This window comes from Vidua macroura, chromosome 1 (assembly GCF_024509145.1).
Source record: "Vidua macroura isolate BioBank_ID:100142 chromosome 1, ASM2450914v1, whole genome shotgun sequence".
Lineage (NCBI taxonomy): Eukaryota > Metazoa > Chordata > Aves > Passeriformes > Viduidae > Vidua > Vidua macroura.
In genome coordinates this window covers 136473174-136487804 of record NC_071571.1, presented here as the reverse complement: position 1 = coordinate 136487804, position 14631 = coordinate 136473174, and the positions used below count along the sequence as shown (strand labels likewise).

General features: G+C 35.0%; 1 protein-coding gene across 3 annotated transcripts in view; it reads right to left on the bottom strand.

The window, feature by feature from the left end:
* Positions 1 to 1760: 1760 nt before the first annotated feature.
* The window catches only part of EMC2 (ER membrane protein complex subunit 2), a 36567-nt gene continuing 23696 nt past the window's right edge, over positions 1761 to 14631 (bottom strand). For 2 of the 3 annotated variants that reach the window (XM_053988194.1, XM_053988213.1), the window contains exons 6-11: positions 13066 to 13151; positions 12836 to 12895; positions 10320 to 10401; positions 9068 to 9178; positions 8075 to 8179; positions 1761 to 2183 (exon numbers count right to left, since the gene is read on the bottom strand). In XM_053988194.1, the coding sequence (XP_053844169.1) occupies positions 2097 to 2183; positions 8075 to 8179; positions 9068 to 9178; positions 10320 to 10401; positions 12836 to 12895; positions 13066 to 13151 (531 nt within the window). In that variant the 3' untranslated portion in view covers positions 1761 to 2096. Of the gene's footprint in view, positions 2184 to 6836; positions 7357 to 8074; positions 8180 to 9067; positions 9179 to 10319; positions 10402 to 12835; positions 12896 to 13065; positions 13152 to 14631 lie in introns of those variants that run through there. The other variant, XM_053988203.1, reaches the window with a different exon arrangement.

Below are 14631 nucleotides of genomic sequence, written 5' to 3'. Positions count from 1 at the left end.
ATCAGAGTGCTAAATAGTAAGGAGATGCTAAACAGTAATGAAAATGAGAAGGTGCTAAGCAGCCAAATGACATGAAAATTGTCATCAAATAACTGAAAACAAGAAACAGAACAAACTTCCTTACAGAGAAACTGATATACTAAATACCCAAATCTGACATTGCTATATTAAAAGCTGCCTCTGAACAAACCTTTATATACAGCATATTTCAGCAGGAGGTGCCTGCTACACAAAAATACTGCACTGATGGTTTTTAATAGCTTGGAGGTAATTGTTATGCACTAAGTAATTTTAACCTTCAGTACAACTTCCCACCATATTTAATTTTAAAATGCAACTAAGTTACATGAGATGTAGGTGCAACAGGAAAAAATACTAATGAGGGCTTAAAACTCTAGATGGCACACTCATACAATCAAAGACTACAACAGAAATACACAGGACCCACTATGATATGTTTCAGCTACAATGTTTCCCACCCAAAGCATATATAATCTAGCCACAGGTACTGTTCTGAGGCCAGTTTGTGAATTATTATTATAAAAGGATGTGCACTATTTCCCCAAGTTACAATTGGATGATTTAATAAAACACTATGCAATATCTGCAGTTTTGTATTTCAACAGCAGTGAATTAAGCTATTTTATGATTCCACATACAATTAATTCTCATGGCATGGCATCTGTTCTGTCACACTCCAACCTACTTCATGGATAGGAGTGAGATCCTACATGCTTCTTGAAGGCGCAGTCTCACGCAACAAAACCGCTCAGTTATACAAACTTACAGAAGTTTTTGTTGCTGGTTTGTTTTTAAAAAGGAACTCAGCTGTGTTTTATTACATCAAGTCCAGGATCATAATAGAGACATTTTAATACACAGCCTTTAACCTATCCATCTATACAGATTAGGCAGTATAAAATCTGAAAGTCTAATCATCTTGGATGGCGGTAGCAGCCATGAAAACAACATTGCAACACTGGTATTAGAATTTGCCAAGGGTACGTCGATGCTGTTATGCAATCTTACTGAAGCCGTAGTAAATGAAATGATAGCTGTGCAACTGAATTGCCACAGTGCACATCTGAACAACATCCAGAACGATCAGAGGTACAAAATGCTTGAATTAGGGTGTTTGAATCATTATCTGAGTAAATAAACCAGTGCCTGAAGACAAACAGAACACAGTTTTACAGTGTGCTAGATGCTTCATGCTGACGGTGTAACAAACACTATCCCTCAGTAAGTGCAAGGCAGCTGAACAAGCCATCATGTCACCCTTTCAGTGCAGTACCTCTTGCTCCAAGTGGAGAAGCCAAAGCACCACAGCAAAGGGGTACCCATACCAGGGACACAGAGCTGTAGAGACAGAGCCCCAGATGAAATTCACCATGTGGAACACATGTACAAGAAAGGAGACAGAGAAGGAAGAAAAAAAAAGGAATATGCATACACCGATCAGAGAATTACGTGGGCATGGAAGCATTTGCCCACAAAGCCACAGAGAAGAATGTCTTTGCCCTTAAGCCAGTACAACAGCACCCTGGAAGCCAAGTCCACAAGTAAGGTTTCTCCATTTCTACAGTACAAGATATGAACTCATTAAGAAAACCCTTAACAAACTTTCTTCTCTAATAAAGTGTACTCATAATCACCCCTTGATGTACTTTCCAGAAAGTGTACCTCTGTAGCATGTTTTTACTCTTAAATGTGCAAATAAGAAAAATATTTAGCATATGTTATTAATCTACATATATAAATTTAAGTCTCTGTATTTTTTTAATCATTTAACAAGTTTATTTCTACAAATTATGGCTTAGAAGCAAGTACTGTACATACAAAAATCTGAGGATACTGATGTGCAGCACGTCATTTCTTCATGTTGTTTATGTGGCTAAGTTATTAATTTCAGTGGGTATTCATCACATTTCTTATAGCAGCAATAAATAGGCATTTTACTTTTCATAAAATGTTATTTTATATAGCACGTAATCAATACAAAATTAACTTTTAACAGCACTAGAGTAACATAACCCACAGGTCATTACAGGTTGAGTGTGGTATTGGAAAATTTCATATTAGATCTCTGTGCCAAGCTAAGACTGAGTGATTTGCAGGGTCTCCAACATGTCTTCCACTGCCTTCAAGGAGTATTTTGTTTCTTTCTTACTGCGACCTGCAAACTAAACAGGAAAGAAAGGATTGTTAGTTGCCATATATCTGAAATTCTATGTCTAAATCCTGTGGAAATAACAGTTCTACACACCAAATACCAATAATTAACTCTATTTACTAAAAACTTAAAAGCACAAAACTAAACCTCAGAATTTTTACCAGAATACAAGCTATATCTCTTCTTCTATGAAGAAAAAATACCTTCTGTTAAAGCAAGACGGAAAAAATTCTACTTATCAAAATTTACTATAAAATAATCTAGACAACATACAATTATATTTTATAGCTCAAAGTAACCATGTGGGATAACATTTACTTGATTGTAGCCTACTATTAAAACACCAGTTTCAGAGAACATTTGAAATAAAGTCTGTCTTGATAAGAAAGAAAGATACAGCTTAACAAATACTACTAGTGGCTTTAAAAAGGAAGGAGTAGAAGGATAGGAAATGCTGACCACCCCATGCTGAACTCAAAAGGGTTTTTCTAATGATTCTGGCAATTGCCATCACTCAAAAGCCAGATCTAACAGAGGGGATTCATTGACCAGGTTGGTCTTTAGTCAAATGAAACTCCTAACCATTTTTAATACACCTGCACTAAAAAGTTTTACATTTCAGGTTGGGAGGGGTGCTAAAGAAATTACAGAAACAGTAACTAAAACTTTCTTTTAGTAAAACAGCCTATCCTCTACTTAAATGTTAACATCTAAACACTCAATAAATTTTCAATTTGAAGTTTTTTATTTCAAATACCACTGGTGTCCTGCATAGTTAGTCCTTGATTTATAATGTGTCCCTTCTCTCTTATAATTAACTTAATTTAGCAAACTCTTCATGACCTGTTAAGAAAGATTAAGTCATCAAACTCAGGTAATATCACACTAGCAACAAGCTGCAGGACCTGTTAACCTGCTTTTGACCCCTAGGCTACAATCTAGCATTGCAATTCCCAATCAGCACTGAGTTTTTTTAAAAAAATAGTTTTGGCACAGTAAATAATAAGTTATCTCAAATCAAAGTTAGGAGAAATTTTGTTACTGTGACAACACTTTACAGCTTAGAGATGTACTGAAAACACTGTATTTTCATGTTTTAGATTTCCAAGTGCTTAAATGGTGTACCAGGTTTTGATTCTAGTAGTATATATAAACCCATTCTTCAAGTTGTGCAGTTTCCAAAGTGACATGCAATAGTCAACTTCAGAGGAAAATCCAAGATTTCTTAAGATACTCCAAGGTGAAAGCAGCAACTTATGCTTTTATCTGATTGAATAAAATATCCTCTCTTTGTACACATTAAACAGACACTTGGAAATTCCAAATCCTTTCACAAAAATAAGCAAGTTTAAAAAACACAGGTCAAAAGTTTCAAGTGAAAAATTATTTCAAACTCAAAACATTCAAAAATTTCAATAAAAAGCACAGAAGCCTAAATATACTGTGGTCAAAAAGCACTTGTCAAGACACGCAGAAAGTACGCAGAGAAAAGCTTCAAAATAAAGATTTTACTTATTCTCGACATGGACACTGGAAGCAAAATTGACATATGACATTAGTTTAAAAAAATGCTACTTGCTAATTTCAAGAGAGGTTGCCTTCATGATACTGACATGTAGTTTAAACTGAACAAATAAAACCAAACTCTACGTCATAACAACCAGAAGCACACTTGGAAATGTAATCACTTCAAATTTGCCCTGACGAACAATTATTTTGTCTATTCAACCATTACACAGCAATTTGACTGATTGAGCTGGAATCCATTTCTTAAATCATGACTTAATTTTCTGTTTCCCAAATGGTTAGTAACAAAATCACCTCTCTCCAGCCATAAATAACATGGAGATTGCTAACACAGAAGAGTTTAGCAATGTACCAAAGAAGCATGTATCTGGAAAATTACTGTGAGTAGGATCACATTAAAGATTTTTGTGAGCATTTATCAAACTCGCCTGCCTCTGCTGAAATGCTTCTACCAGAGGACATGCTAAACCAATTACCTAATTGAAGAGCACCAGGTAGCCTTATTTTGTTTTGGTGTTAAAGTAGCTGTGACTCATGTCCTCAGTTAGAACAGACAGAAGTTCCTCTCAGGGTCTGCATATTTGGAATTATCCAGTTTCCCGGTCATAAGGCAAAAGTAAGCTTGTAATAATAATAAACTCAAAACTAATTCTTTGAATAGGGAGTACTTCACTAACTTCTGAAATAAAAGATTAAAATTAAATTTTATTTGGGTCTTTTTTCCATCCAATTAAATTTAAGAAGCCTGGAGCATAATGACTTTTTTTTTTTCAGAGGATGTGTTAGCAGCCAGGAATTCCAGCTCTGTACAGCAGCCCTAGCTACAAAACATTTCTGTCTTCCTGAAGAAGTTTACATTTCTCCTAGATTAGACACAGATGAGAAGTACTAATCAGCATGGATGGTTACATATTTAACATCAAAATAAGTATATTAACTAGCTGGAGTGTCAAATATCTGTGCATTTCAAAAATTTTTTAAACTATTCTTTATCACCATGTTTTCCTGTAAAGACAGTGCTGCACAGTCTAACCAACATTGGTGAAAAAGGTTTTCTTTCTCTACTCAAACACTGCTTTCTTTAAACGACAATAAACTAAGAAGTTCCTCTGATTTCATAGAGGAATGCACAAGAAAAGCAAAAATCAAGTGCCAAAGCACACTGCTTGAATGACAGAATAAATTGAAAGAAGGGGACCAGTAAAAATATTTCAAGTAAATTGCACACAAAATACATTTAATAATTAAATAAATTTTAAAAAGAAACTATAGCCAGTCATTTGAAAAAATAAAGGCAGTTTTCCAAAATTACTGAGCAAACTGCTGGTAATTCAAGTTCAAATCCAAACTGGAAATGGGGAAAGATCTCACTGCAAGACAATTGCTCAGAAGTAACTTTTTGCAACTTGGAATTTAAAGTCACAAATTCATATAATTTTTATAGACCTCCAAATCAGGATTCTAAATTCATCCTGCTCTCTAGAACATACACCTGAAAAATTTCATTTAGCAGTATGAGAATGTCCAACCAATAAAACAAGTCAATGTCAAACCCAATAAGCTGTTAAGGCTCTTACTGCAATTTACAGGTGGATAATGCATGGGAAGTGGGGAGAATTTACAGAGATCATATAAATATCCAGCTTAAAACCTGTCTAGACATACTCTCCCACTAAGGCAGGAGCACTGTAAGGGCTTCCCCTGGCACAAGAGACCAAGGTTGCATCCTCAGGTCCAAATGGTGACAATTTCCAGCTGCTCAGCTCACTGAGGAGCAACAAATCAACACTGACTCATGGGGGAACTGCCACCTACTGCATCACCTAACACCTCTGGCTGTAGCTGCTGGATGCTCTGAGTGTCTGACACAGAGAATGGAACAGCCAAACACTTCTGCAGCACTATAACAACGTCAGGAGGGTGGGCTGGGGATGTCCTGCCCAGCTGGGCTCTATGGAGCTTCTTGTGGTTCTTCTGGGAAGGGGAATGGGGGTATTCACACCCTGGCTTGAGCTTCAGCACTTTCATTTTCTCAAGAGCTGAATTTCCCCTAAGATTCTCATCACACACAGTGTTCTTCACTTTATATCCCAAACAGCTAACAAGAGCAGAAAAGGAGGCTATATATGTATGTATACACATGTACATATATACATATGTATATATCTATATATGTATGTATATATGTATGTACGTTAGTTGTGTTAACACGACTGGTTCTGGTAAGCATCAGCCAAAAATGCTTAATGTAGGATCCAAAAGAACTCCACAAAAACAGTAATAGGAATTTCAAACTAAAAGAAAAAAACCCCAAACAAACCAACAATCTCCCCCAAAACCCCCTGCACTTAAAAATGCCCCTAGCAACACACCACTACCAATAAAATTTGTGTTTTATTAGAGACATTATGATGTTAACAGAAAGCCATGAGGAGAGAAAAGAAGGAAAAGGAAAAAAAAACAAAACCAAACAGGTGTGCTTATCTGGATGCGAATCAGTTAACTAAAAACTGTCATAATTAAACATCCATTATATTTAGAACCAGGAGATGCCTATTTCCAGGTCTTCTAGGCCATTCCACAGCCCACACTGGTTTTAAATTTCCATCCTGATGCACCCTGAAAAGGACTGTTTCCCAGAAGTGCTAACAAGTCTCTACCAGTACTTTGAACTCCAGTCACAATATTTACTTAAAACATATGCAAATCCACTCTAATCTAAGCAGTTAATTTTACTAAGATATAAAACATGGAATACTGGTTTTCACTAAAAATTCACACATCTTTTAAAACCTGTTTTGTTCTGTCAATTATGAATCTGTGGTGTATTCCACTCTTTAATGTTTTTTCTAAGTGTTTGGTTGTTTTGGTTGAATTTGTGTTAGGATTGTTTTTTGTTTCTTTGGGTTCTTTTGTTGTTGTTTTTGTGGGGGTTTTTTTTGTTGTTTTTTTGGGGGTTTTGGGTTTTTGTTTGGTTTTAATCCTGCAATACTTGAGTTTTCCATCTGCACTGTGCTTACAGGAATGTCAGGCATACTTCAAGTCAAAAGAAGCCCTGGTTATTTATGAAACATCAGACAAAGTAGTTAACTCATACACACCTTATCACCATGAGCAGGTAAATGGTTTATTACTGAAAAGCAGAGCTATTTAAAGAGCAGAAGAGAAATAAACTTTAGGCACATGAGTATAAAATGCTTCATTGTCCCCAGGGATACAATGCTCTTCACTGTACAGTCAGAAGCTACAGGGCCAATTAGGAGAAATGGAAAATACCTCTAAGTTGGAATATATCAAAAACACATCAGCCACAAGAAGCTTCACACTTGGCAAGGAACTGAAATGCAGTTAAGTATTAAGAAAACTGAACTGTCTGTAAAAGGAAAATCTAATTTAATTCCATAATAGATGCTGCTTGTAAAAAGGCCATTTGGTAGTATTAACTGTGAAACAGTAGCAAGAAGAAAAAAATTAAATATTGGGTTCCAATACTGAAATATTGCAGGAAGAAAGAAGAGCTATATTTATACGAAGTCTTTGCATTTAACACCAACACTTTTGCTCAACAAAAAAGTTGTGGGGAGAATTGGACAGTATCATGTTGACATCCAGGATTACTTATGTATAATCTTTGATTGGCAGATCATTAAGAATAGCTGTAAGGGAGTGAAATAGACATAATATATTTAGGATAAACAGCAGAGCCTATGAGCTAAAATATGTTTTCATTCATAGTTATAGAAAGAAATAGAGGCTTATAATACAACAGTAAATATAATAGTTTACACATAACTTTTCAAAAAGTTGGAAAGACTCCCAATCACTTCAGCAAGCTTTGATTATGGCCTACAAAGTCTACATTTTCACAACTCAATGAACATTTCTCTATGAAACTACACAAAACCAACTTCAGTCACAAGTATTAAGGCAATTAAATATGATTTTGAAAGGTTAGAGTAAACTCAAGTAAACTAGAATTTTCATTTGTTTTCTGGTAAAATAGAACTGGGTAACAAAGTCACTCTAAGAATTAAGACATACCAAGTTTTACCAAAATAGCTGTAGAACCAAGTCTTGAAGGTCGATATTACAATAATGTACATTCAGTTAATGTTAGTAGGAAAAATATGTCTAAAGCTTTTAAGTAAATGACAGCAATTAGTAACTGTAAAATTATTAATTAAGGTTTCCAGGAAACCTTAACCTTTTATTAATTAAGGTTTCCAGGAAATCAAACAGAAGCAGAATGTAAAAAATCCAAGCAGATTATGCTGATTTACATGTAATATTTAACCTCTTGAACAGCAGCTGGTAAGAGTGCAGAAAAGAACTATAGAGCATGTTAAGAGTATCATACAGCAATGAAGTACTAACCTGGTATGCTCTGTTTATTTGGTTTGCTGCCCAGCTGGCATATTTCATATTATCTTTTTTCATTTTTGCACTTGCTTTTGGATTGGAAGCAATATGACTGGCAGACTAGGAATACAATAAAATAAGAACAAAACCCAGTGTAATTATAAAATTTATGTGCATGAAATAAGCTGAGAACACTGAGCATCCTTACAGTCTAAGCCCTATGCACAGTGATAGTGGAAAAAGACAAAAAAAATGTTAAAAGTTACCAGCAAACAACATCCAGATAAGAATCAACTAGACTTTCAAAAAATACTGTTTGTTCTATTTAAAGGTACATGAGACTTTAGTTCAGTTCTGTACTGAGTTAAGAACCAAACCTGGTCATGATCAGCTAATTCAATTTGCTTCTCCTAAAGTGAGAGTTATGAATTAGTTTTCCACATTCAATTTTTTACCAGAGACAATATAAAATACATCACTTGTATGCCCAAGCTGACATTAAAAACATGACATTTCCCCCTGTAGCATCAGAAAACACATTTTAAAAGCAGATAAGTCTCTACATAAAATATGCCTACCCTCACCTGAAAGAATAAAAAGTATTACTTAAGAACCAAAGAAAGATTTTTACTTATATAAATAAATCCACTGTGCAAGGAATCACTGCTACTATGCTGGTGTTTTTCAGCAATTCATCATCTTCTAGAGAGGACGCATGACTTTAAAGCCTTTTTGAAGAAGTTACCTTCCCATGCCAATAACGATAATTCTTTTGAAAATACAGGCAAGAATTAAAGGTTAAGAGCACTTCAGTAAGGAGTAGTTACTAGCACAAAATTATCCCTACTCCAAATGGATGTAAAATACTCCATATTTTAAAACAGTGTTAATAATCTGAGCTATTAAGTTAAAAATCAGGGAAAAAACAAAACAGCAAACAGCAAAGGATAAGATGCATGAATAAACATATTCAGAATGATAACATGGAATATACCTAATCATGCTTACCATGTAAAGTCCAAATAGAGCTCTCATATTTCTGTTGTTAAGCTTCAGTGCTTGTGCAAAATACTTTCTTGACAGCTCAAGGTTTTCAAGCCCCCCCTGAGTGTATTTAACCTGTAAAAATTGTAAACTCCTGTAACTTGCATGTCATTCATACCTCAGGCATTCAATCTAAAGCAATGATATTACAAAAATTCACTCCAAGTTTGTTTCACATGTCATTTCAAATCAGGTGAATCCTATCAAAGGCCAAATACTGGTCTGGGAGAAATCCAGGTTCTTTGCAATATATACATTTTAAAATATTTAACTACAGGAGAAAAAACCCTAGAATTAATTTCATTAATGTATTGCTCCAAGATTAAAAAGTGATTCTTTTTCACCTATAAATACTTGACACCTTGGGAATGCCTCATATGAAAAGTAGAACAAACTTTAAATCTAAATTCTGACTACTAGAAATCCATACTGACCCTATGTTCCCACAGCATGCATGAAAACAGCTCACAAAACAACACAATGCCTTTCATTATGTATTCAAAATAGCACACAAAGTTTAGAGGATTACTCCATTGTTTTTCTATTAATTTTTCCAGATATTAGATCAACAAAAAGAGGGATAAATACTAGAAGATATGCTTCAAAGTCTTTCTATGAGAAAGCTACTTAGGCTTTCAAGTTTTAATGTCAACCCAATTTTGCCCATGTTAACTAAACAAATTAAACGCATTCTAAGCAGTTAAGCAGTATAATTTAGGGGGAAAAATAATCTGGAAAAAAAAAAGACAAATTCAAATGGCTAAAACCTTGAGCTAAAACTTCTAATTTTACCTCTAGCTTTTACCTGTCTTCCACCAGTGCTTCTTCAGGCAGAAATTAGTATGTGGATTCAAAGATCTGAGTCCACAGTAACAGGCAATATATCATAATCTCCTAGGCAGCATTGTTGTAGAAAAGTTCAGCTTCTCATGCACTTAAATTTGAAAAGTGCGTAAAGACTTCAACAAGAAGAATTCATTTAAAATTAGCTTTTGTCTTGAATAATTCCTCCCCTAACTCTTATATTTAGCTTAGTCACGCTGTGACTGAGTTGCTGAGTATGAAAACACAATTTCCAGAACATGTTCAGTTCTAGGAGATGTTAGCATTCCCTGTGAATCTCCTAGGGAAAAATTAAAGAAACCATTTTCACCACTTCTGTAACATAAAAACAGAAAATGTAATCAAACATAATTGATTTTTCTGAAATACCTACTTCAGCATATTGTTGACAATATAAGTGGTTGTGTGGATTAGTCATCATAAGCTCCTCTAAGCAGAAGGCTGCCTTTGCATAGCTGAGGAATACAAAAAACAGTGATAAAATGAAACATGAGTACACAGCTCTTTGCTTCAGTTTTTTTACAGCACAATACAAGTATTACTTTTCCCCCCATAAAATCACATGATTCACAATTAATTAAAATGCTTCATTTTAAAATAAAGTTTAGAACCAAGTTACTATTTTTACATCATAGAGGAAAAATACACAAAATCTAATGGTCTAGGTATAAATGGAACAGCTCATGAAAAGCATTTAATATACTAATCTCTTATTAATAAGTGCCATTTCTTATCAGCAGGAGTGATGAGTAGAAACAGGCATTAGGTACTGTAAGACACTGAAATGAGACTACAAAAGGAATTCCTTTTTTTTCCTAAGAAAATTCAACTACCTGAGAGTTCATAAACACAGCTACTGCTCACAGCATTTACACTGTCAGTTAACTCTACCTGCCAACAGTCAACCACAGAACTAAGACAAAAAACCAACATACTAAGAACAGTTCTAAAATTCAAACAGTCCAAATCTATGTATGAAAATAGCATCAGACCTCTCCAAAATGGGCAAATCCTTATCATTTGAGAAGGCTAGTCCTTGAGTTTTTTAGTGAAAACTTTCAGAAAGAATTAAGAAGTCAAGTTCAAAATGCAGGTTTATTGAGAAGAATCTTAGCTTTGTAATCTTTCCAATAATAGAACTGTCTGCAGAATTTGCATCACCTAGAGATATGTGATAGCACTATTGCACGGTTTATAGCATAGGATTCCAAAATTCAGAGACAGAAGGTTTATGATGGCAGTGTGGTTAGATATTTAATATTGCAGTAAAAGCAATTTAGCAACTATGAGACCATATTAAACCATATTATCTGTAAAATCTTTTATCCTAAAATAAATATGCTGTGGTTTTCTCCAGTGCATGTTATGATTGTCATTTATCTGTATAATTTATTAATCTGGAGATAAAAGGGCAGCCACCTCATTCTCCAAAAGCAGAAGCCAGAGTCCTCATTGCAGAACAGGGTAGAACTGACAACTGTGTAAACCTTATACATCTACATGTGCTTATGAACAAAAATGAGAGCATGGTGATTTCACAAGCCCTGTGACTTGTGACCCTGATAAAACATGTAAGCTGAGGAATTGCCTTCTTTTTTAAAACTTAACTTTTAGTTGGTTTTAGCCAAGAGCCCAATTTTTCCCTATTATCAAAATAATATTAATGATGCTTATGGAAGTATAGTGAGGACGGTGAATTCTTTCAATGAATTGAAGTTCTATATATTGTTTTTTATTGGAATTACAGACCAAAACAAATACAAGCAAAAGCAATTTCTTTCTTGGGTTTTATTGCACAATTTCATAATAAAGATTATAGCGAAAAAACCCAACCTAATAATGGAATACGTATGTTTTAACCACTCTATCATTCACTTTCGTACTGACAGATTTGACAAGCTCAAATATTCTTCCAGCCAGTTTTTTTTTAGTAGCTATTTTCTTGGAAAAGTGACTGGTAGATTTCTCCAAACAAATGGAAGTTTAGCTATCAAAATTCTAGTTTATTCCTGAAGTCATAATTTAAAAGAGTTTAATAACTATTTTCTTTGAGAATGGGGTACAAGGAGAGGTGACTGGGGAACAATTTTTCCCTCACAGTGAGAATGGCTATTTCTTCCTTGACAATTTGATTCTTTTACTACCCTCTGAAAAGGAAAGAAGGAAACAATGTGATATAATTCAGGCTGGCCTGAAGAACCAAAGAAAGAGGGGGAAAAAAAGATACGCCTTTTGGTGGAGGTTTGAATTAATGCTGTGATATTAGAAAACTTGCACTAAGGCTTTGGAGCTAATCCTCTCACACTGGGATTTCCTCCTGTCACTCCAGCAATAAAAAAAGCTAACAAAAACATTAAATATCCAATAAGCAAGTTACTACAACATTCAGCATTCTTGATCGCATTGGGTTTTGTACCCAGGCGACCAGATGCCTCCAACTCTAGATCTATGTTTTGCTTTGTGGGGCTTTTTTTAAAGGTTACTAAAAGTTCTGGGAGAGGTAGGCTAAAAGAAAATTGGAATATTGGTTGCAGTGATCAATTGATTTTAGAAGTAACAAGTAAAATACATAACTTGAATGAAAAATGATAGGAAGTAAGTGCTGTCCTCTGCTGCACTCAAACCACTTCTTTCAAGCATCAGATTTTTAAAAACTACTAGAAATATATAGGTAATTAAGTAAACTTTTTTGTTTGAAAAACAAATGCCTTCTTAATGTATTTGGTAGCCAAATAAGCTTGGTAATTATTTCCAGTTGAGGCCTAGTATATTGGAAATGAGACAGCATACTTTGTAACACTAGTCCTTAAAAAAATCACTGTGGTTTTTGACTTACATAGAGTGGGTTTCAAATTAACATTTTTTATGCAGACTTAGCAAACAACTTACTCATGTTCATTGATGTAAAGTTCTGCAAGTTCATGCCAAGCTTCTTGGTCACCAACAAATCTGTATAGAGAATTCAAGAGAGGGAAAAAGGAAAAAAAGAAAGAATGTGCAAGGGATTCTGTAAATGACTAGCACTGAAGCAAAAGCGTAAATTAAATGCAAATTCCACTTTAATTAAAAAGATTTATCAGAATAGCAAAACACAATCCGTATTCTTGTAAGACACTCACTGTTCCAGATACTCATTCAGCTCTCGGATGGCCTCGAGATTTTTCCCCTGGGCTTTTCGAATGGCAATCTTACGCTTTCTTGCTGCCTATGGGTTGACATTAATAAAGGATTAGGCCTCATAATTCCCTGGGTTTTTGTAAGGAAAGCAATTTGACTGTGCAAATTATTATCTCAATACCAGTGGAATTCCACTGCAGAGATACTGCTAGGTTGAAGTTTATAAACATACCCTATCATATCCCACTGAGAGACTGAAAACCTCTTCTTACAATCACATTATGTATGCTTTTCTTTGGAGGCACAAACTGTATGCATTATTTCATTCAAATAAATGACTGTCCAGATTCTGATAATTACAAAACAGCAGGGGATGCTAATCTTCAGCCATTCCAACTACCCCCACCTTGTCATTCACAAGATCCATGACTGTAGAGGAGAAATGGTGACTGAGTCCTAGAGAATCCCAGAGATGCATCTTGGTTGTCTCTGTGTAAGTATGGCTTTCAGCCATTACAAAATATTCTTGCTGATGTGCTGAATGGCACCTTTAACTAATGCTAAATACACACCAGTTCCCTAAACAAGTCTCTCATCATTCTTGGAGCACAAAGTAGGCTCTGCAATGAAAAGGCAATAAAAAATAGCTATTTCAATGCCAAAAACTGAGCAGTACTTTGATATGTGGGTAAAAAAATGTATTTCAGCTTAAACAATATAAAATTGAGTTATAAGAATTATAATGTATTTAAATTTTGAAGTCCATAAAAGTAGTCAGAGACCAGAAGGAGGAAAGATATAGAGGACTGTAATAGCTGATCATTCTGTGCATTAATCCAATATTCCAGCTTCTGAATGATGCCAGTTACAGTTTTCAGGACCCGCAAGGATCTCATTGAGTCCAGCGCTTACAAGAACAGTCCTTACAGAGGTCAAACCTGTGACCTTGATGCTACCAGCACCATGCTCAAACCAACTGAATATCAACAGACACCTGAGGTGTGATTCAAAACAAAGGAATCTTCCCAGCCGGGAGCAAACAGCACACCTCAGTGAGCCTGAAAGTCATCAGATCAGAAATCTGACAGAATGGAAGGAAAACACAATTCCAGTAGAACGTAACTCAAAAAAGGAATGCCATCAGCTTCCTTCCTTGCCTCCAACCCCTGTGCTCTTGGGTGACCACAGCCACTGAGGTCAGACATGAGACAACACACGGGCTGGTGTCCGTGATGTCAACATGTACACACACCCTCTTGTTTGTCATTTCTCCATGAGATAATATTGATGATGAAAAATATAAAACACATTTCTCTGGTAATTAAGTCTCACTGTTTATCCCCTTCATAGCTCTCATTCTATTTCATATCTTCTAAAGAGTTTATATAGTTGGGTATCATCCTTTGGAAGCCTTGACAGGACAACTCTTCAACAAAATATTGAACAATTTTAATCTTTGTATTTCAGATAGCTCTGAAATCAATTTCTTCATGATAGCTCTGAAATCAATTTCTTCATTATTTACCCTAAGTTCACAGTCACATATACTCTACAAGAGTTCTTGTATA